The sequence below is a fragment of the Cherax quadricarinatus genome, chromosome 45, assembly GCF_038502225.1.
Source record: "Cherax quadricarinatus isolate ZL_2023a chromosome 45, ASM3850222v1, whole genome shotgun sequence".
NCBI lineage: Eukaryota > Metazoa > Arthropoda > Malacostraca > Decapoda > Parastacidae > Cherax > Cherax quadricarinatus.
Genome location: NC_091336.1, coordinates 2797076 through 2820218, shown reverse-complemented (window position 1 = coordinate 2820218; position 23143 = coordinate 2797076). Strand labels below are relative to the sequence as shown.

At 44.8% G+C, this 23143-nt stretch overlaps 1 protein-coding gene across 1 annotated transcript in view; it reads left to right on the top strand.

Moving 5' to 3' along the window:
• Positions 1-2921: 2921 nt before the first annotated feature.
• The window catches only part of Crk (Crk proto-oncogene, adaptor protein), a 443892-nt gene continuing 423670 nt past the window's right edge, over positions 2922-23143 (top strand). The window contains exons 1-2 of the mRNA XM_053785132.2: positions 2922-2998; positions 3143-3516. Of these exons, the coding sequence (XP_053641107.1) occupies positions 3482-3516 (35 nt within the window). The 5' untranslated portion in view covers positions 2922-2998; positions 3143-3481. The remainder of the gene's footprint in view (positions 2999-3142; positions 3517-23143) is intronic.

The window sequence follows — 23143 nt, the reverse complement described above, 5'->3', positions numbered from 1 at the left end:
CATCTTGCCACCATTGTTGGGTTTAGTAGATTACACTATCACACTTAGGTATCAGATGCATGCAACTCGCTCACGGAGACGAAATGGAGAAACGACCAGTAACACACTGCATGGACTGTCGGGTCGCACTGTCTGCTCAGCATGTCTATCAGAGGGCTGCAGGTTACACTTGCTACACCTAAACAACCCAACATACTATCGCTGGCAGCCGCCTGAAAAACGTCCGACTTTTGACACACTTTCTCTTTGACTTTTTAATGGAAAATAAGCAATTACACCAATTTTTATTTCACTTTTAACACTTTCTTTAACCACTAATTTTTCACACTCCCGTCTCTTCCTCCCTCTTAACTTTCATACATCCCTTCCCAAAGTATTCTGTTATCCGTAGGGCTGAGCATTTAAATTGATGATAATTTGGTTTGTGTACTCACCTGTTTGTGGTTGCAGGGGTCGATTTGCCCTTCCTCTTCACTGGTCGCTACTAGGTCTACACTCTTCCTGTTTTAAGAGCCTTGTCGTTCATCGTAAAGCTGTGTATGGATCCTGCATCACTCCAGATTGCTCCACTTCTTGACAACTCTAGTGCTGAAGAAATACTAACATCTCCGCGACTCATCTGATTTTCCTTTTAACTTCCAGTTGTAGATCCTTGTTCCTGTATCCCATCTTTGAAATATTATGTCCCTGTCCACCTTGTCAATTCCTCTTGGTATTTTATGTCGCTATCATGTTTTCCCTATCCCTCCTTTCCTCCATTGTTGTCAGGTTGGGTTCCCTTAACCTCTCGTCATTGGATATACCCCTTAGCTCTGGGGCAGTGTCTTGCTGCAAACGGTTGCACTTTCTCCAATTTCTTGATGTGCTTAACCGGATGTGGATTCCGTACTAGTACGACATAATCCAGTATGGGCCTGATATACACATTGTTCAGTGTCGTGAATGACTCCTTACTTAGATGTCAAAATGCTATTCTTAGATTTTGCCAGGTACTTACGTGCTGCAGCAGTTATTTGGTTGATGATATGCCTCAGGGGATGTGCTTGGGGTGATGCTCACCCCAAGATCCTCTCTTGAGTGAGGTTTGCAGTCTTTGACCCCAAACGTGTACTCCATCTGTGGTCCTTCTTTTGTCCTTCCCCAAGCTTCATAACTTTGCACTTGATGGGGTTAAACTCCTGAAGCCATTTGTCAGACCAGGATTACAGCCTGTCCAGATCCTTTTGTAATCTTACCTGGTCCTTGTCCTCTCAAATTCCCCGCATTTGCCTTCACGTCTGCAGACACACCTGAGTCTATCCCTTCCGTGTCACTCACATACCAGAAACAGCACTGACCCTTGCAGAACCCCGCTCGACTTATGCGCCCACTCTGATACCTCGTCACGTACCATCACTCGTTTCCTTCCTGTCAGGTATTCCCCGATTCATGGCTACCTATTCCTCTAGTTTTTGTACCAATCTCTTGTGCGGTATTGTCAAAAGCCTTCTTACAAAGAAAAATGCCACTTATTTTTTATTTCGTTTGCGTTGGTGTACCATACCTTCTTCTTTTCCAAATACTGTATTCTGGAAGGTGGGGGGGGGGTTAGTGTGAGCTGAGGGGTGGGAAACAGGGTGGGATACTATGAGAGGCTGCTGTGTGGGGTGGTGGTTGTGCTGACTGGGTGGGGGCTGTGGGTGCAAATTGTGGTTTGTATTAATGTTGGTTGAATTACCCACAATAAAGTAAAAGGACACAAGTGCAACTAATATGACATTATTATGGCAATGTTTCACTCTCCAGCTTTATCAAGCCGTTGTAAACAATATATGGACACAGAGGGTATATATAGGCTTAGAGTGAGGTGCAATACTAGTGGTGGTAGTAGTAGTAGTAGTAGTAATACAATATGGTAGAACAATCAACTTGCCAATGAGTAAAAGGTTATTTTTATGTTACCCAATAGCTTTTATAATCTTTTATTCATGTGCAAGTTGATTGTTCTACCATATTGTATTGCTACTACTACTTATACTACTACTACCACTAGTATTACACCTCACTCTAAGACTATATATACCTTCTGTGTCCATGTATTGCTTGTAACAGCTTGGTAAAGCTCCTGGAGAGCGAAACGTTGCCACAATAAAATGTTACATTAGTTTCACTTATCCTTTTACAAATTGTGGTTTGTTTTGGGTTTGGTTGTGGTGGTGGATTTTGTAGATAGTTGTATTTGGTGGTCCACTTCCTTGCCTGCCTTGTCTCTCCTGGTCCCTTGCGTCTTTGTAACCTCTCTGTTTCTTTTGTTCTTTTCATGTTCTGTTGCAGTTGAGGTACACCCACTGGTATTGCTGTGAGTTCTTTAACAATGGTTTCTGCTTAAAGATCTTACTTCATACCATTTTTGTCGTGTGTGTGTTTTACTTTTTTATAGCCAAGTGCACTGAGTGACCTACATGGTCAAAGTGTTCTGTAAATATCGTAACTGTTTTACAGTAATAGGGGGAAGTATATGGGAAAGACATAGCAGAGAACCTGCAAGTCCAGGCCGAGGCTGTATTCAGAGAAGAACTATTTATTTCTGCCTAGTTTATGGACTATTGTGTATTATCTGGGTGTACGAGTCAGTGAATAAAAGTACAGAACAAACCTATATTGTCAGGTTTCATTGGATGCAAAGCCTTATCTAGTCAATACATGTCAGTCCAATATGTACTGAGTTGAAAAAGCTGGATGTGGAACGAAACCTGTCACAATGTTGACCTGTTGTGTATGTGTTCGTCATCCATGTTTCAAGTGGTAACGTTTGTTCACTTGTCTCTTCCAGATGACAGGTAAATCTTACAAACCTCTTCTTACATTCAGTATACACATACCTTTACTTCCTTGTGCTTCTTAATAGTTCTTAATCCTGTAATGTTTTCTTTCTTGCCTGGAAGGCCTGGTCTGTGACCTGACCCTGGGGAAGATAATTCTCACAACCACTAACAGATAAGTCACTGCTGGAGTAAAGGTAATGTTTCCAGTATAAACGTTTGTTGACTTCTTGTGTCCTAGACTGGTGAAGCATTTTTTTTAGGGTTATGACGGCTTATACCGTATGATCCTTCATGGAGTATTAGTAATGTTATTAAAAGTGTAAAACGTTTGTTGGCAGGTCGGGAGGAGGGTTATATGAGCGCAGGTGGGCGCGGCCTCTTGCCACTCTCCCACACAATATAACCTTGCCTACTGCTGCTGCTGCCGCTGCTACCATCACTAAAACCTGCTTCAACACCTTCACCACTGCTACCACATCATCACCGCCTCTACCATTTATTTCAAGCCTGGTAGCGTGTATTCGTGAAGCAAAATAAGTGCTAAGTGATTAAATAAGTGTTTGTGTGTGCCAGGAGTGAGTTGGCTTGTGCATTGTGAACCTCGGCGAGAGTTTTAAGTGATAAGTGAAAGTGTACGTAGTGTTGTTATTAAGTGTAGTGGATCACTTCCCACCACCATGACCACCACCTTCGACCCGCACGACAGAGCCAGGTCAGTATTTCAGACTTTGTTGTTGTAAATAATACTTTTATCTTAGACTCAAAATGAGGATTGTTACAAACATGCAGTAGTAGTAGTAGTTGTATGTTCCAACACATGGGTGGTGTCCCACCAAGGTACACTCGAAACAAGAGGAAATAATTGCACCGTTATTCGTTATGTCACTATCTTGCCAGAAACTTGCTGACGTCATACCTCAGATAACTCTGATAACACATGTCATTAAACAGGTGTACTAACATGCAGCAGTTATACAGTCATGAAACAGTTGTACAGTCATTGCACAGGTGTACTGAGAGACAGGTGAGATAACTTGAAAATGTAAACAGTAATAATGTATAGTTATGCATATATTTATATCTGTTAAGACAGCTGTCTTAACCACAGTCATTATGGCACTGTCATCTTGACCACAGTCATCATGGCACTGTCATCTTAACCACAGTCATTATGGCACTGTCATCTTGACCACAGTCATCATGGCACTGTCATCTTAACCACAGTCATCATGGCACTGTCATCTTAACTCCAGTCATCATGGCACTGTCATCTTAGCCACAGTCATCATGGCACTGTCATCTTAACCCCAGTCATCATGGCACTGTCATCTTAACCCCAGTCATCATGGCACTGTCATCTTAACCACAGTCATCATGGCACTGTCATCTTAACCACAGTCATCATGGCACTGTCATCTTAACCCCAGTCATCATCGCACTCTCATCTTAACCACAGTCATCATCGCACTGTCATCTTAACCGCAGTCATCATGGCACTTTACTCTTAACCACAGTCATCATGGCACTGTCATCTTAACCACAGTCATCATGGCACTGTCATCTTAACCCCAGTCATCATGGCACTTTACTCTTAACCGCAGTCATCATGGCACTTTACTCTTAACCGCAGTCATCATGGCACTTTACTCTTAACCACAGTCATCATGGCACTGTCATCTTAACCAGTCATCATGGCACTTTACTCTTAACCCCAGTCATCATGGCACTGTCATCTTAACCACAGTCATCATGGCACTGTCATCTTAACCACAGTCATCATGGCACTGTCATCTTAACCACAGTCATCATGGCACTGTCATCTTAACCACAGTCATCATGGCACTGTCATCCTAACCACAGTCATCATGGCACTGTCGTCTTAACCACAGTCATCATGACACTGTCATCTTAACCACAGTCATCATGGCACTGTCATCTTAACCACAGTCATCATGGCACCGTAATCGTAACCATAATCATCATGGCACTGCCATGTTAACCACAGTCATCATGGCACTGTTGTAAAATAGTCACATGGGTGACTGATGACAGATCCTGGAACAGTTAAAATAAGAAAGTTGACGTAAGCCACGCGCAGTTGCTGTTTTGTTCACTCGCCACTGTTTTTTTTTTTTTTTTGTCGCCTTTTATCTAATATATTCACTTTTTGTGTTGTAATGTAGCGTAACTTGTAAGTGTGCTACAAACACTACGTGAGAGTGATACAAATGTTAGGATGTTGTAAGTGAGCTACAAACACTACGTGAGAGTGATACAAGTGTTAGGATGTTGTAAGTGTGCTACAAACACTACGTGAGAGTGATACAAGTGTTAGGATGTTGTAAGTGTGCTACAAACACTACGTGAGAGTGATACAAGTGTTAGGATGTTGTCAGTGAGCTACAAACACTACGTGAGAGTGATACAAGTGTTCGGATGTTGTAAGTGAGCTACAAACACTACGTGAGAGTGATACAAGTGTTAGGATGTTGTAAGTGTGCTACAAACACTACGTGAGAGTGATACAAGTGTTAGGATGTTGTAAGTGAGCTACAAACACTACGTGAGTGATACAAATGTTAGGATGTTGTAAGTGTGCTACAAACACTACGTGAGAGTGATACAAGTGTTAGGATGTTGTAAGTGTGCTACAAACACTACGTGAGAGTGATACAAGTGTTAGGATGTTGTAAGTGTGCTACAAACACTACGTGAGTGATACAAATGTTAGGATGTTGTAAGTGTGCTACAAACACTACGTGAGAGTGATACAAGTGTTAGGATGTTGTAAGTGAGCTACAAACACTACGTGAGAGTGATACAAGTGTTAGGATGTTGTAAGTGTGCTACAAACACTACGTGAGAGTGATACAAGTGTTAGGATGTTGTAAGTGAGCTACAAACACTACGTGAGAGTGATACAAGTGTTAGGATGTTGTAAGTGTGCTACAAACACTACGTGAGTGATACAAGTGTTAGGATGTTGTAAGTGAGCTACAAACACTACGTGAGAGTGATACAAGTGTTAGGATGTTGTCAGTGAGCTACAAACACTACGTGAGAGTGATACAAGTGTTAGGATGTTGTAAGTGTGCTACAAACACTACGTGAGAGTGATACAAGTGTTAGGATGTTGTAAGTGTGCTACAAACACTACGTGAGAGTGATACAAGTGTTAGGATGTTGTAAGTGAGCTACAAACACTACGTGAGAGTGATACAAGTGTTAGGATGTTGTAAGTGTGCTACAAACACTACGTGAGTGATACAAGTGTTAGGATGTTGTAAGTGAGCTACAAACACTACGTGAGAGTGATACAAGTGTTAGGATGTTGTAAGTGTGCTACAGACACTACGTGAGTGATACAAGTGTTAGGATGTTGTAAGTGAGCTACAAACACTACGTGAGAGTGATACAAGTGTTAGGATGTTGTAAGTGTGCTACAAACACTACGTGAGTGATACAAGTGTTAGGATGTTGTAAGTGAGCTACAAACACTACGTGAGAGTGATACAAGTGTTAGGATGTTGTAAGTGTGCTACAAACACTACGTGAGTGATACAAGTGTTAGGATGTTGTAAGAGAGCTACAAACACTACGTGAGAGTGATACAAGTGTTAGGATGTTGTAAGTGTGCTACAAACACTACGTGAGAGTGATACATGTGTTAGGATGTTGTAAGTGTGCTACAAACACTACGTGAGTGATACAAGTGTTAGGATGTTGTAAGTGTGCTACAAACACTACGTGAGAGTGATACAAGTGTTAGGATGTTGTAAGTGAGCTACAAACACTACGTGAGAGTGATACAAGTGTTAGGATGTTGTAAGTGAGCTACAAACACTACGTGAGAGTGATACAAGTGTTAGGATGTTGTAAGTGTGCTACAAACACTACGTGAGTGATACAAGTGTTAGGATGTTGTAAGTGTGCTACAAACACTACGTGAGAGTGATACAAGTGTTAGGATGTTGTAAGTGTGCTACAAACACTACGTGAGTGATACAAATGTTAGGATGTTGTAAGTGTGCTACAAACACTACGTGAGAGTGATACAAGTGTTAGGATGTTGTAAGTGAGCTACAAACACTACGTGAGAGTGATACAAGTGTTAGGATGTTGTAAGTGTGCTACAAACACTACGTGAGAGTGATACAAGTGTTAGGATGTTGTAAGTGTGCTACAAACACTACGTGAGAGTGATACAAATGTTAGGATGTTGTAAGTGTGCTACAAACACTACGTGAGAGTGATACAAATGTTAGGATGTTGTCAGTGTGCTACAAACACTACGTGAGAGTGATACAAGTAACGTTAGAATGATGGGTTGTTTACCAAAGGGACTACTTATTATGGTTCTTTTTTCCTTGTTGTTTTTAGTTTGTTTCCTTGTGTTAACTTGAGACTGCTTCCTGTGATCACCTTCACCAATACAACGTTGGTGCTCTGTGAGTGTACATGTATCACCGTAGCTTTATTTTTAAATTCGAGGTTAGGAATGTCAGCTCGTCCTATTAATCACATTTCACTGTTGTAAGACAGTCACCAGGGAGAGTGATGAAGGCACCTTAAACAGTGATAATTTGACAGTTTTGTCTACATTACTCAGTGGCTGTCACTTTTCTGTTCCCGCTGCACAACTTTTGATGTCCTTTATCTTGTATTTTTATTTTTTCCATTGTGTTAAGTATATTGCTGATTTTTTTATGGATAAAAGACAGCTTAACGTAACCTTGCCTTACCTGCCTAGAATATACCTGAAGGGTGGTCCGGGTGTTAGTACCCCCCTCGGCCTGGTCCATGACCAGTCCTCACGGTGAATGAGGGCCTGATCAACCAGGCTGTTACACCTGGCCACACACAGTCTAACATACGAACCACAGCCCGGCTGGTCAGGTATCTGTCCAGCTTCCCCTTGACAGACAGGGGATCTATTGGTAATCCCCCTTATGTATGCTTGGAGGCAGTTGAACAGTCTTGGGCCCCTAACACTTTTTTGTGCTGTCTCTGTGTATTCATGGCACCCCTACTTTTCATTCGGGGGATGTTACACAGCCTGAGTCTTTTTCTTTCGTTGGGAGTGATTTCTTTGTGCATAAATCTACCCTAACTTAACCTTACCTAACCTAACCTAGCGAAGATTACTTAACCTAATCTAGCTGTACCTTACCTAACGTAATTTAACCTTTCCTAACCCAGCCTTACCTTACATTACCTTAGCTAATTTGATCTTACATTAGCTAACTTTATCTTACCTAACGTTATTTTTGTATTAAACCATATTTGATCACTCCACTTATGTTTATGGGATTGGGATGGATTGTGAATGTATTAACATTCCCCTTATGGAGCACCAACAGTTGCATTAGCCACCACTCCTTTCACATATTCTTAACCCATGTAGTGCTCCCGCTGGCTTTAACTTGAAACAAAAGGGACAAAAAGTAGGTAAATACCTGTATTGAATTTAAAGGTTCCATTGAGTTTTGTAAAATTTTGTATTGGGAATTATGTAATTGAGGAATGGAGATAGTTTTTGTTCAAGCTGGAAGAAAATGATTTTGGGTATTATATTTTTCCTCGAGAATACAAAAAAAAAATATCCTGTAGGTATTGCTTTCCATTACTGGTACCATACCTGTCTGACAGTGCAACACTATGGAATCTTGGTGCACAGAATACCTTCTTCAACCTGTTTCTTAGCTCTGTCCTAAGTCTTGTGCATGACCTACTTCCATAGTGATTCCTACTGCCCACCCTGACTGTCTTCTCTGCGGACTCCAATATAAGCGACCATCTTCCGGCCTGTGCTTCAGATTCGTCAAGACTACGGTGAATATCTTCATCTAGGCTGAGGGACTGATTACCTTGTCTTCTACTGTCTCCATATAATTGACTGGGACAAAATTAACCAAGAACTATCAGACATATCCTTGGAAACTGTCGTGAGCACATTAAATCCTCACCAATGCCTGGAAAAGCTGATCACAGACGCATACAATGTGTGTATTAAATATATACCATTGAGGAAACCTGGAGGACCAGATGAAGAAAGCGTAGATGATGCAAACGAGGAAAAGGGGTTACAGAATTCCTTAAAAACATGAATATGTCACAAGGAAAGAAAGTGTCTTAGCTGAAAGATTACGATTTAGAGCAATACTTAGGATGTCGTATCAAACAGAAACACAAAGGGAACGAAATGTCATCCAGGATATTGCAAGAAACTCCAAGTATTTCTATACGTATGCAAAATGTAAGCTAAGAACTACCCTGTAAAATTGGACCCATAATGAAAGGAGACTCGTATATCGACGATGAACAGGACATGAGCGAAATTGTAAACTGTGTTCAACAACCCACTAAATGACAGCAAGGTGGAGAATGCACAAACTTTTTTTCATTCCATCGGAAAGCCGCACTGACCAACTTCACTGGGCCGAGAAGTAGTGTGTACTGATTGGTCAGGTGTATATTTACCTGTAGATGGATGGTTCAGAGAACCGACATGTTGATAAATTAGACACATGTGCAACTCTTGGGTATCTTTATTGAGGAAACGTTTCGCCACACAGTGGCTTCATCAGTCCATACGTAGGAGAAACTTGAAGAACAGGAGGAGAATGAGGTAATCAGTCCCTCAACCTTGAATCGATGTGTTCAGTCCATCAATCTTGAGTAGAATACGGCATATGAGCGGAGAAGCAGCTTATAAACCGTATGGCAGGAGAGGTGTAGCAGTCATAGGTGGTGTTACATTTGTTCAATGTGGAAGTAGGTCGTGCCCAAGAATTAGGCAAGCGAAGAATTCCTAAGTATTAAGATCCCAAGAATAAAGATACCCAATAAAGATACCTCAATAAAGATACCCAAGAGTTGCACATGTCTTAATTTATCAACATGTCGGTTCTCTGAACCATCCATCTACAAACCTGTCAGACACTGCAATTTCTTGGGATCTTAATACTTAGGAATTCTTCGCTTGCCTAATTCTTGGGCACGACCTACTTCCACATTGAACAAATGTAACACCACCTATGACTGCTACACCTCTCCTGCCATACGGTTTATAAGCTGCTTCTCCGCTCATATGCCGTATTCTACTCAAGATTGATGGACTGAACACATCGATTCAAGGTTGAGGGACTGATTACCTCATTCTCCTCCTGTTCTTCAAGTTTCTCCTACGTATGGACTGATGAAGCCACTGTGTGGCGAAACGTTTCCTCAATAAAGATACCCAAGAGTTGCACATGTGTCTAATTTATCAGTATATTTACCTGCTACATGCGACCTCTCATTAAAAATAAACTAATGTTCATTTTACAATACTCGACATACAGACTACATAACTATACCATGAAATAAGGATTTCTAGTCCTAATTGTTATTTTGGAAGATAATACATTAAATTGGGTTACGCATTGTCTGAGTCATTATACTATTACTATTGAGGCGTGTCAGGCGCCAGCCGAATGTAAACAAAGACGCACCTGATCTGTGGAGGAAGTTAGGTTAAGTTGCTTTAGGTTATTTTAGGCTAGGGTCAGTAATTTTTTTTCTTTAGTTTACCTGAAGCACGACTTGATCTGTTTACGTTGTTTACCATTTACACAAAATTCAGTATTATCTCAACTGCAAAAACCAATAAAATCTCGATACAAGGTACTAGTAATGGAGGGAGGGGGGGATGCGGGAGGCAAGTAATGGTGATTGTGGTAGGTAGAGGTGAGATTGTTTTGCTATCATAGTAACAATAACTAACAATTCTGTAACTAAGAAACTTTATTCCTTTTCAGTTCGATTGACGAGCTACATTAATATTTTGTATTTACGAAGTCGGATATAAATAAGTACGTTATTTCGAAGATTTACTAATATTTTACAATAATTTGCACAAGAAATAGCTATTTTTGCCGGACTGTTGGTGGAGGATTGTGTTGCTGTAGTCAGGCTAAATTTTGGTTGCCAGAACTTTTGTCAGCTTTGGTGACACTGATGATGATCAAACCCAGTGCAACGTTGCCAGCCGTACGCTCACTATCTTGAACACTGTGTTAAATTGTCCACTTATTGAACAACATAGAGATAGTATAATAACCTATGATATGTCAAGATATTGTTTTAATGAAACAAATAAATAAGATACCAGACATATTAAGCAGATTTCCTGAATCTGCTCCTGAAATAGACTCCTACTGAACGTTGGTTCAAGTAGCAGTTAGCACAGTTTACTTGTATCTTACCTGAACACTATATCGCGGTGTCACCTCCCCCACCGACTGCTGCCGGTCCCGATCTGCCTGGAGTCGATGTGTTCAGTCCATCAATCTTGATGGACTGAACACATCGACTCCAGGCTAAGGGACTGATTACCTCATACTACTCCTCTCCTTACGCCTTCCTCTTTGTATTGGACTGATGAAGCCACTGTGTGGCGAAACGTTTCCTGAATAAAGATTCCCATATGCTGCATAAGTGTCTCAATCTTCAACTTGTCGGTTTTTCAAACCATTCATCACTACTGTGTATATACTCACTAGAGCATAGGAAACATAATAATATGTACGTGAAAGATACTTGAAGATCTGGTGACAAATCTGCACACTGCCCCATCAACTTACTGGAGAGAAAGTAATGGAAGAACATGTAAAGCAAACCCAGTGATGAGTACATTGTGAAGGCAAATTATATAAAATACCAGTAAGATGGATGAAGACACTAGTACACTGTAATGAGATCCTTTATTGACAACGTTTCGCCCACGCAGTGGGTCTATGAAGGATGAGGTGAATCGTAGAGTTGACCAGGGGAAAAAGGTGAGTGGTGCACTGAGGAGTCTATGGAGACAGAACTTTATCTATGAAAGCAAAGAGGGGAATGTATGAGAGTATAGTTATACCAAGGCTCTTGTATGGGTGTGAGGCATGGGTTGTGAATGTTGCAACAAGGAGAAGGCTGGAGGCAGTGGAGATGTCATGTCTGAGGGCAATGTGTGGTGTGAATATAATGCAGAGAATCCGTAGTTTGGAGATTAGGAGGAGGTGCGGGATTACCCAAACTATTATCCAGAGGGCTGAGGAGGGGTTATTGAGGTGGCTCTGACATGTAGAGAGGATAGAACGAAATCGAATGACTTCGAGAGTAGTGGAGGGAAGGCGGGGTAGGAGTCGGCCTAGGAAAGGTTGGGGGGAAGAGGTAAAGGAGGTTTTGTGTGCGAGGGGCTTGGACTTCCAGCAAACATGCTTGAGTATGTTAGACAGGAGCGAATGGAGGCGAATGGTTTTTAGGACTTGACGTGCTGTTGGAGTGTAAGCAAGGTAACATTTATGAAGGGATTCAGGGAAACCGGCAGACCGGACGTAAGTCCTGGAGATGGGAAGTACAGTGTCTGCACACTGAAGGACGGGTGTTAATGTTGCAGTTTTATAACTGTAGTGTAAGCATGCCTTTGGCAAGACAGTGATGGAGTAAATGATGAAAGTTTTTCTTTTTCGGGCCACCCTGCCTTGGTGGGAAACGGCCGATGTGTTAATAAAAAATAATAAAAAAAGATGTTATGGTACACTGTATACTATCAAATCTGTGCTCGACTTGATAAAGCTGACGGTTTGGGCAAAACCTCAGTAAGTGATCGCATTACTCTGTATTTGTATCTTGATGTAAGAGAACATTGTGTCAACATCCGTGGTCCCAGACTTTTAACATCGTACTGTACCAGAAGATACGAGAAACACAGCTAAAACAAGTGAGAAAGTCTTCAAGAGAACACTAGACAAGTACCTCTGTTAAGCTGATATAAACTAAGTCTTCCAGTGAATTACTGACACTGTAAAGTTTATTAAGGATAAATTTCAGTTAGAACAATACAGACGGATAGAGGAAAGAAAAGCACAATGAGAGCGAAGACAAACTCGAACTACTTAACAGTGTTGGTTCAGTGTGACAGACCTGGGAGTGATAATGTCACAAGATTTCACATTCAAGGAGCACAACAATGTTGTTATCGCAACCTCAAAAAATAGTAAGTTAGGTAACTAGAAGTTTTATAACAAGAGATGACGATATTCCTGTGTCACTCGTTCTCTCTAAGCTGGAATATTGCTGTGTACTCGAGGCTTTCTTCAAACACGAGAAATTGCTAAGCTGAAAAATGTACAAAGAACCTTTACAGTTCGCATGAATTCAGTTAAGCATCTATGTTACAGGGAGCATCAGAACAGCTTAGAGGTATATACTGCTTGAATGCAGGCATTATAGATTACCTTTGATATACCTTTGAAAAGTTTCGAGGGTTTCACTATCGGAGCCCGGCCATGGGCCATGCTCGTCTGATATTTGCCTGGTCAACCAGGCTGTTGCTGCTGGAGGCCCACTGCCCCACATATCCATCACAGTCTGGTTGATCTGGCACCTGGTGAAGATAACTGTCCGGTTTCCTCTTGAAGGCTTCTGCACTTGTTCCAGCCGTGTTTCTGATATCTTCTGGTAAGATGTTGAATGGTTTGGGACCCCGAATGTTGATAGTGTTCTCTTATTGTTCCCACCGCACCCCTGCTCCTCACTGGGTTTATTTTGCACTTCCTCCCACTCCAGTAAGTTATGGTAGTGTGCAGATTTGGGACCAGGCGCTCGAGTACTTTCCAGCTATATATTATCCTGTATCTCTCTCTCTTCCGCTCCAGTGAGTACAAGTTCAAGACTTGAAAGCGTTCCCAGTAATTTAGGTGCTCTACTGGCTCAGTGTGATCCGTAAGCGATCTCTGTATTTGTTCCAGCTCTGATATTTCTCCTTCTTTGAACGGGACCGTCAGCAATGAGCAATATTCTAAATGTGGGAGCACTAGCAATTTGAAGAGTGTCACCATCGGCATTATTTCCCTTGTTTTGAAAGTTCTCAATACCCACCCCGTCATCTTCCTGGCTGTCGTGATTTTTGTCTTGTTATGGTCTTTAAAAGAAAGGTCAGCCGACATAATTATTCCCAAGTCTTTTACGTGTTCCTTTCGTTCTATTTGGTGACCCTCTTGAGTCTTGTATACATGTATATAGTGTTCCTCTTGAGTTCTTCATTCTTTCCATACCTAAGCAGCTGGAACTTATCACCATTGAACGTCATGTTCTCCACTGCCTGCTGGAAAACCCTGCTTATGTCTTCCTGTAATTTTTCAGTGTCCTCTCCCGTACTGACTTTCATGCTTATTTTAGTGTCATCTGCAGATGATGATACAAAAGTGTGACAGGTGTTTTTATCTATGCTATGAGGATGAGAAACAGCAGAGGTGCCATTAACCATCAAATACACCTGGAAGAAACTGGAGGGACTGGTCCCAGACCTGCACCCTGGAATCACTACTTATGGTGCAGGATACCTACAATGAAAAGCAGGGGAGTTGTGAGTATAATGAACGAAAGAGAAAGCTCAATGTTAAGGGACCACGACTTAACACACTGCCTTCATGCATGTGGGGGATTGCCAACAAACTCTTAGTTGTCTTCAAGAGAACTGGAAAAATTCCTCAGAAAGGCAGTTCTGATCAGCTAGGCTGTCGCTCATTCGTTGGACTGTGGGCAGCGGGTACCAACAACTTTATCGATCAGGTCAGCAACAAAGAAGCCTGTGTGGGACCAGGGGGGTATTGACCTTCGGAAGCAACTGCAGGTAACCTACAGGTATGTGCCGGATCAACCAGGCTGTTATGGATATGTGGGCCGGTGGGAAGCCAGCAGCGGCAGCCTGGTTGAGGAGGCAAGCACCATAAAAGCCAGGCTCAGCGCTGGGCTGCTGGAGTAGGAAGACTCTGGTAACCCGTCAAAGGTATATCAAATGTGGGTAGGTGGAGGCAGGCGTATGGAGGGAAGTAAGTGGCGTGTGGACGGTTGGAGGTGGTGGTGGTAGGTGGGAATATGGGCGGAAGGGTGGATATTTGCGCGTGTTTCAGGTAGAGCACATTGGCTAGGTGAGGGGGGGATGTTTGTTTACATTTTGGTGCAGTGTAAACAACAAGTTGTGGGGGACAGCAGCAGCAGTTGCCCCTGGCCTCCGCCAGGTATAAATTGTTTGTTTATATTGGAAGTGTTTACACCAAGCTTAACCCATTCATCAGCTCCCAAAATCCAATTATATGTGACTTAACGTGGTAACAGTGCTGATGTACACGCCTTACGTCTAGCTATGTTGGAACACCGACTCACAGTCCAAGGACCCAGGTTCAGTTCTGGACAGATGGAAATTCATCTACCAGTAAATAGGTACTGCTTCAGTTACAGTTATGAGTGACGCATCTTTAACAGGATGGGCTTAAAGTTCTGTCTCTCTGAGGTCTACATGGAGCGTGTTCCAAGAATCAACGCCCCTAAAACCCGATTAGTCAGGGAGTGATCACCAGGACACCTCACACAGTCCAGCATACGAACCACAGCCCAGCTGATCAGGAAATGACTTGAGGAACCTATCCAGTTCCCTCTTCAAGACACTAAAGAGTCTGTTGGTAATTCCCCTTGTGTATGGTGGAAGGTTGTTGATTAGTCTTGGCCCCTTATAATTATTTTGTCTCTGTACTCGGAGCACCCCTACTTTTCATTTTTAAGTTTTGGCACTGTGTGTTGAGCCTCTTGCAAATGTAGAGAGTGATTTGTGTGCGCATATTTGGAACTAATCCCTCTTCAAAATTTTCCAGGCATAAATTATGATGCATAAGTGATTGACTGAACTTTTATATGCAGTATAGGTTCTCTGTGAATCAGTTTTGCCTGCCTTCAAATGTGCTGTTAGTGTGCAGCAGTATTCTAGCCTAGAGAGAACAAGTGACTTAAGGGATCATCAATGGCTTGGCATCTGAAGCTTATCATTATCCATCCACTCAAGAGGGTCACGTAAAAGACCTAGGAATAATTATGTCAGCGGACCTTTCTTTTAAAGACCATAACAAGACAAAGATCACGACAGCCAGGAAGATGACGGGGTGGGTATCGAGAATTTTCAAAATAAGGGAAATAATGCCGACGGTGACACTCTTCAAATCGCTAGTGCTCCCTCACTTAAAATATTGCTCAGTGCTGACGGCCCCGTTCAGAGCAGGAGAAATATTGGAGCTGGAACAAATGCAGAGATCGTTTACGGCTCACATTGAGCCAGTAAAGCACCTAAACTTCTGGGAACGCCTGCAAGTCTTGAACATGTACTCATTGGAGCGGAGGAGAGAGAGGTACATGATAATATATACCTGGAAGGTACTCGAGGGCTTAGTCCCAAATCTGCACACTGCCGTAACAACATACTGGAGTGAGAGATATGGGAGGAAGTGTAAAATAAACCCAGCGAGGAGCAGGGGTGCGGTGGGGACAATAAGGGAACACTTTATCAACATCCAGGGTCCCAGACTTTTCAACATCTTACCAGAAGATATAAGAAACACTGCTGAAACAAGTGTTGAAGCCTTCAAGAGGAAACTAGACAAGTATCTTCACCAGGTGCCAGATTACCCAGGCTGTGATGGATATGTGGGGCAGCGGGCCTCCAGCAGCAACAGCCTGGTTGGCCAGGCAAGCACCAGACGAGCCTGGCCCATGGCCGGCCTCAGAGAGTAGATAAACTCTCGAAACTTCAAAGGTATATCAAAGGTATCACATTTTCCTCGCGATAGTAATAAAGACACTGTTGTGACCCTTGAAAGTCCTTCACATTAGATCTTCTGACATCCCACCTTAGTCCTTCACATTAGATCTGACATCCCACCTTAGTCCTTCACATTAGATCTGACATCCCACCTTAGTCCTTCACATTAGATCTGACATCCCACCTTAGTCCTTCACATTAGATCTGACATCCCACCTTAGTCCTTCACATTAGATCTTCTGACATCCCACCTTAGTCCTTCACATTAGATCTTCTGACATCCCACCTTAGTCTTTCTCATTAGATCTTCTGACATCCCACCTTAGTCCTTCACATTAGATCTTCTGACATCCCACCTTAGTCCTTCACATTAGATCTTCTGACATCCCACCTTAGTCCTTCACATTAGATCTTCTGACATCCCACCTTAGTCCTTCACATTAGATCTTCTGACATCCCACCTTAGTCCTTCACATTAGATCTTCTGACATCCCACCTTAGTCCTTCACATTAGATCTTCTGACATCCCACCTTAGTCCTTCACATTAGATCTTCTGACATCCCACCTTAGTCCTTCACATTCGGTTTTCGTTCTATTGAGTTGTTAAAATAGTTTTATATTCCATTCTATCTTTCATTTCCTCAATTTTTTATAATGGAGTAAGTGAAATTTGTCGTTATTGAACATGGTATTGTTTTCTGCGGTCTGCCGGAAGACTTTGCTTATACAGTACAGAATCCTTTATCCGAAATTCCAAAGTTCGTAATTTTTAAGAGTATTGATATAACACGCCATGAATGGGGATGCTTTGTGTCCTGTGGTGTGAGGATAATGCTGAAAATGACGAAAAGGCCTATGGGTAATAGGCTTTTTCGACATGAAGCATTTATGTGTACTTTAATCACAGAAAGTCTAAGTTGTAGGAAAAACTTGAGGTGTGTGTAAGTGTGAAGCGTCTGAGTGAGTTTGCAACAACCACTGTCTACCACATAAAGAAACAGAAGGACAAATTGTTAAAGTTCTGTGATGAAAGTGATGAACAGGAGTTAATGAAAAACAGAAAAACATTGCATCATAGAGGAAAAAATGAAGATCTAGATCTTGTATTGATGGAGTGGATTGGTCAGCGTCGGGGTCAGCATATATAGCTTGACGGAATAATTAGCTTTATTTAGGTACAGCTACATAGGCACAGTTACGTAAATTATCACATATGGTAACATATGGTTGACTTACCTAGGATAACCCAAACAGTCAGCGACTTATTCCAATGAAACCAGCAAAAATCTGTCATAACAAAGTGAATATTAAAGTAACTGTGAATGTTCAGCAGCATGGTTACAAACATTTAAGAAAACGCTTGGCATTAAGTATTTAAAGATTAGTGATTTAAGTATCTACTGATAACTAAACCTAAAACGAACTAAACTTAAGTGAAATAGCCCTAGAAAACGCGCCGGTTTACCTTCCAGGTCACCCCTCAACGGAGGTTCCTTGACGCTGGTAAAGGGCTCTTGATCTAGGGGATTAGATCCGTGCTCCAGTTCCCTGAATTAAGCCAGAATACCTTCCATCCCCCCATCGCCACGTACGTTGTATAATTCTACGGGTTTAGAACTCCCCCATGATTATGTAATAATTATAATAATAATAGCCTCCAGGTAGGTAGATGTGTTACATCGCAGTCCTCAGCTTAATAGCTTTTACATCCAGAACTGTCAGAGGTGTTCTCTCCAGAGTTACCTTGAATGGTCATCTACTCATAATGAACAGTGTTCACCAGTAATCACACATATTTGTATTTCCTTCTGTTCTTCTCACATCATTACTTCTTCAAATTGAAGCAATGTTTGTCTATGTGTACTAATATTTCTTCAGCTTTTTGTGGTTGACAGGATTTATGTCTTTCATTGTCACTTAGTTTAGTTGCGTTGAACATCTGCACGACAGTATCACTCGTGTGAGTCATGTTCAGTATGTGAACTGGACCTGACTGGCCCTGTTCTTTCTACTCACTAGATGCGTGCAAGTGGATGTGTCTACTCATTGTCTGGATACGTGCCTGGACTACCCGTAGTCCATCCGACACCACCACCTGGACTACCCGTAGTCCATCCGACACCACCACCTGGACTACCCGTAGTCCATCCGACACCACCACCTGGACTACCCGTAGTCCGTCCGACACCACCACCTGGACTACCCGTAGTCCATCCGATACCACCACCTGGACTACCCGTAGTCCGTCCGACACCACCACCTGGACTACCCGTAGTCCGTCCGACACCACCACCTGGACTACCCGTAGTCCGTCTGACACCACCACCTGGACTACCCGTAGTCCGTCCGACACCACCACCTGGACTACCCGTAGTCCGTCCGATACCACCACCTGGACTACCCGTAGTCCGTCCGACACCACCACCTGGACTACCCGTAGTCCGTCCGACACCACCTGGACTACCCGTAGTCAGTCCGACACCATCACCTGGACTACCCGTAGTCTATCCGACACCATCACCTGGACTACCCGCAGTCCATCTGACACTATCACCTGGACTACCCGTAGTCCATCCGACACCATCACCTGGACTACCCATAGTCCATCCGACACCATCACCTGGACTACCCGTAGTCCATCCGACACCATCACCTGGACTACCCATAGTCCATCCACCATCACCTGGACTACCCATAGTCCATCCGACACCATCACCTGGACTACCCGTAGTCCATCCGACACCATCACCTGGACTACCCATAGTCCATCTGACAACATCACCTGGACTACCCGTAGTCTATCCGACACCATCACCTGGACTACCCGTAGTCCATCCGACACCATCACCTGGACTACCCGTAGTCCATCCGACACCATCACCTGGACTACCCGTAGTCCATCCGACACCATCACCTGGACTACCCGTAGTCCATCCAACACCATCACCTGGACTACCCGTAGTCCATCCGACACCACCTGGACTACCTGTAGTCCATCCGACACCATCACCTGGACTACCCGTAGTCCATCTGACACCACCTGGACTACCCGTAGTCCATCCGACACCATCACCTGGACTACCCATAGTCCATCCGACACCATCACCTGGACTACCCATAGTCTATCCGACACCATCACCTGGACTACCCGTAGTCCATCCGACACCACCACCTGGACTACCCGTAGTCAGTCCGACACCATCACCTGGACTACCCGTAGTCTATCTGACACCATCACCTGGACTACCCGTAGTCCATCCGACACCATCACCTGGACTACCCGTAGTCCATCCGACACCACCTGAACTACCCGTAGTCCATCCAACACCACCTGAACTACCCGTAGTCCATCCAACACCACCTGGACTACCTGTAGTCTATCCGACACCATCACCTGGACTACCCGTAGTCCATTCGGCACCACCTGGACTACCCGTAGTCCATCCGACACCATCACCTGGACTACCTGTAGTCCATCTGACACCATCACCTGGACTACCCGTAGTCCATTCGACACCACCTGGACTACCCGTAGTCCATCCGACACCATCACCTGGACTACCCATAGTCCATCCAACACCATCACCTGGACTACCCGTAGTCTATCCAACACCATCACCTGGACTACCCGTAGTCTATCCAACACCATCACCTGGACTACCCATAGTCCATCCGATACCATCACCTGGACTACCCGTAGTCCATCCGACACCACCTGGACTACCCGTAGTCTATCCGACACCACCTGGACTACCCGTAGTCTATCCAACACCATCACCTGGACTACCCGTAGTCCATCCGATACCATCACCTGGACCACCCGTAGTCCATCCGACACCATCTGAAATACCCGTAGTCTATCCAACACCACATGGACTACCCGTAGTCCATCTGACACCACCTGGACTACCCGTAGTCTATCCGACACCATCACACGGACTACCCATAGTCTATCCGACACCACCTGGACTACCCAGTAGTCTATCCGACACCATCACCTGGACTACCCGTAGTCCGTCCGACACCATCACCTGGACTACCCGTAGTCCGTCCGACACCATCACCTGGACTACCCGTAGTCCGTCCGACACCATCACCTGGACTACCCGTAGTCTGTCCGACCATCACCTGGACTACCCGTAGTCTATCCGACACCACCTGGACTACCAGTAGTCCATCTGACACCACCTGGACTATCTGTAGTCCATCCGACACCATCTGGACTACCCGTAGTCCATCCGACACCATCACCTGGACTACCCGTAGTCCATCCGAAACCATCACCTGGACTACCCGTAGTCTATCCGACACCACCTGGACTACCCGTAGTCTATCCGACACCATCACCTGGACTACCCATAGCCTATCTGACACCATCCCCTGGACTACCCGTAGTCTATCCAACACCATCACCTGGACTACCCGTAGTCCATCCAACACCATCACCTGGACTACCCGTAGTCCATCCGACACCACCTGAACTACCCGTAGTCCATCCAACACCACCTGAACTACCCGTACTCCATCCAACACCACCTGGACTACCTGTAGTCTATCCGACACCATCACCTGGACTACCCGTAGTCCATTCGGCACCACCTGGACTACCCGTAGTCCATCCGACACCACCTGGACTACCTGTAGTCCATCTGACACCATCACCTGGACTACCTGTAGTCCATCTGACACCATCACCTGGACTACCCGTAGTCCATTCGACACCACCTGGACTACCCGTAGTCCATTCGACACCACCTGGACTACCCATAGTCCATCCAACACCATCACCTGGACTACCCATAGTCTATCCAACACCATCACCTGGACTACCCGTAGTCCATCCGATACCACCACCTGGACTACCTGTAGTCTATCCGACACCATCACCTGGACTACCTGTAGTCTATCCGACACCATCACCTGGACTACCCGTAGTCCATTCGGCACCACCTGGACTACCCGTAGTCCATCCGACACCATCACCTGGACTACCTGTAGTCCATCTGACACCATCACCTGGACTACCCGTAGTCCATTCGACACCACCTGGACTACCCGTAGTCCATCCGACACCACCTGGACTACCCGTAGTCCATCCGACACCATCACCTGGACTACCCGTAGTCCGTCCGACACCATCACCTGGACTACCCGTAGTCCGTCCGACACCACCACCTGGACTACCCGTAGTCCGTCCGACACCACCTGGACTACCCGTAGTCAGTCCGACACCATCACCTGGACTACCCGTAGTCTATCCGACACCATCACCTGGACTACCCGCAGTCCATCTGACACTATCACCTGGACTACCCGTAGTCCATCCGACACCATCACCTGGACTACCCATAGTCCATCCGACACCATCACCTGGACTACCCGTAGTCCATCCGACACCATCACCTGGACTACCCATAGTCCATCCACCATCACCTGGACTACCCATAGTCCATCCGACACCATCACCTGGACTACCCGTAGTCCATCCGACACCATCACCTGGACTACCCATAGTCCATCCGACACCATCACCTGGACTACCCGTAGTCTATCCGACACCATCACCTGGACTACCCGTAGTCCATCCGACACCATCACCTGGACTACCCGTAGTCCATCCGACACCACCTGGACTACCCGTAGTCCATCCAACACCATCACCTGGACTACCTGTAGTCCATCCGACACCACCTGGACTACCTGTAGTCCATCCGACACCATCACCTGGACTACCCATAGTCCATCTGACACCACCTGGACTACCCGTAGTCCATCCGACACCATCACCTGGACTACCCGTAGTCCATCCGACACCATCACCTGGACTACCCATAGTCTATCCGACACCATCACCTGGACTACCCGTAGTCCATCCGACACCACCACCTGGACTACCCGTAGTCAGTCCGACACCATCACCTGGACTACCCGTAGTCTATCTGACACCATCACCTGGACTACCCGTAGTCCATCCGACACCATCACCTGGACTACCCGTAGTCCATCTGACACCACCTGAACTACCCGTAGTCCGTCCAACACCACCTGGACTACCTGTAGTCTATCCGACACCATCACCTGGACTACCCGTAGTCCATTCGGCACCACCTGGACTACCCGTAGTCCATCCGACACCACCTGGACTACCTGTAGTCCATCTGACACCATCACCTGGACTACCCGTAGTCCATTCGACACCACCTGGACTACCCGTAGTCCATCCGACACCATCACCTGGACTACCCATAGTCCATCCAACACCATCACCTGGACTACCCGTAGTCTATCCAACACCATCACCTGGACTACCCGTAGTCTATCCAACACCATCACCTGGACTACCCGTAGTCCATCCGATACCATCACCTGGACTACCCGTAGTCCATCCGACACCACCTGGACTACCCGTAGTCTATCCGACACCACCTGGACTACCCGTAGTCTATCCAACATCACCTGGACTACCCGTAGTCCATCCGATACCATCACCTGGACCACCCGTAGTCCATCCGACACCATCTGGAATACCCGTAGTCTATCCAACACCACCTGGACTACCCGTAGTCCATCTGACACCACCTGGACTACCCGTAGTCTATCCGACACCATCACATGGACTACCCATAGTCTATCTGACACCACCTGGACTACCCGTAGTCTATCCGACACCATCACCTGGACTACCCGTAGTCCGTCCGACACCATCACCTGGACTACCCG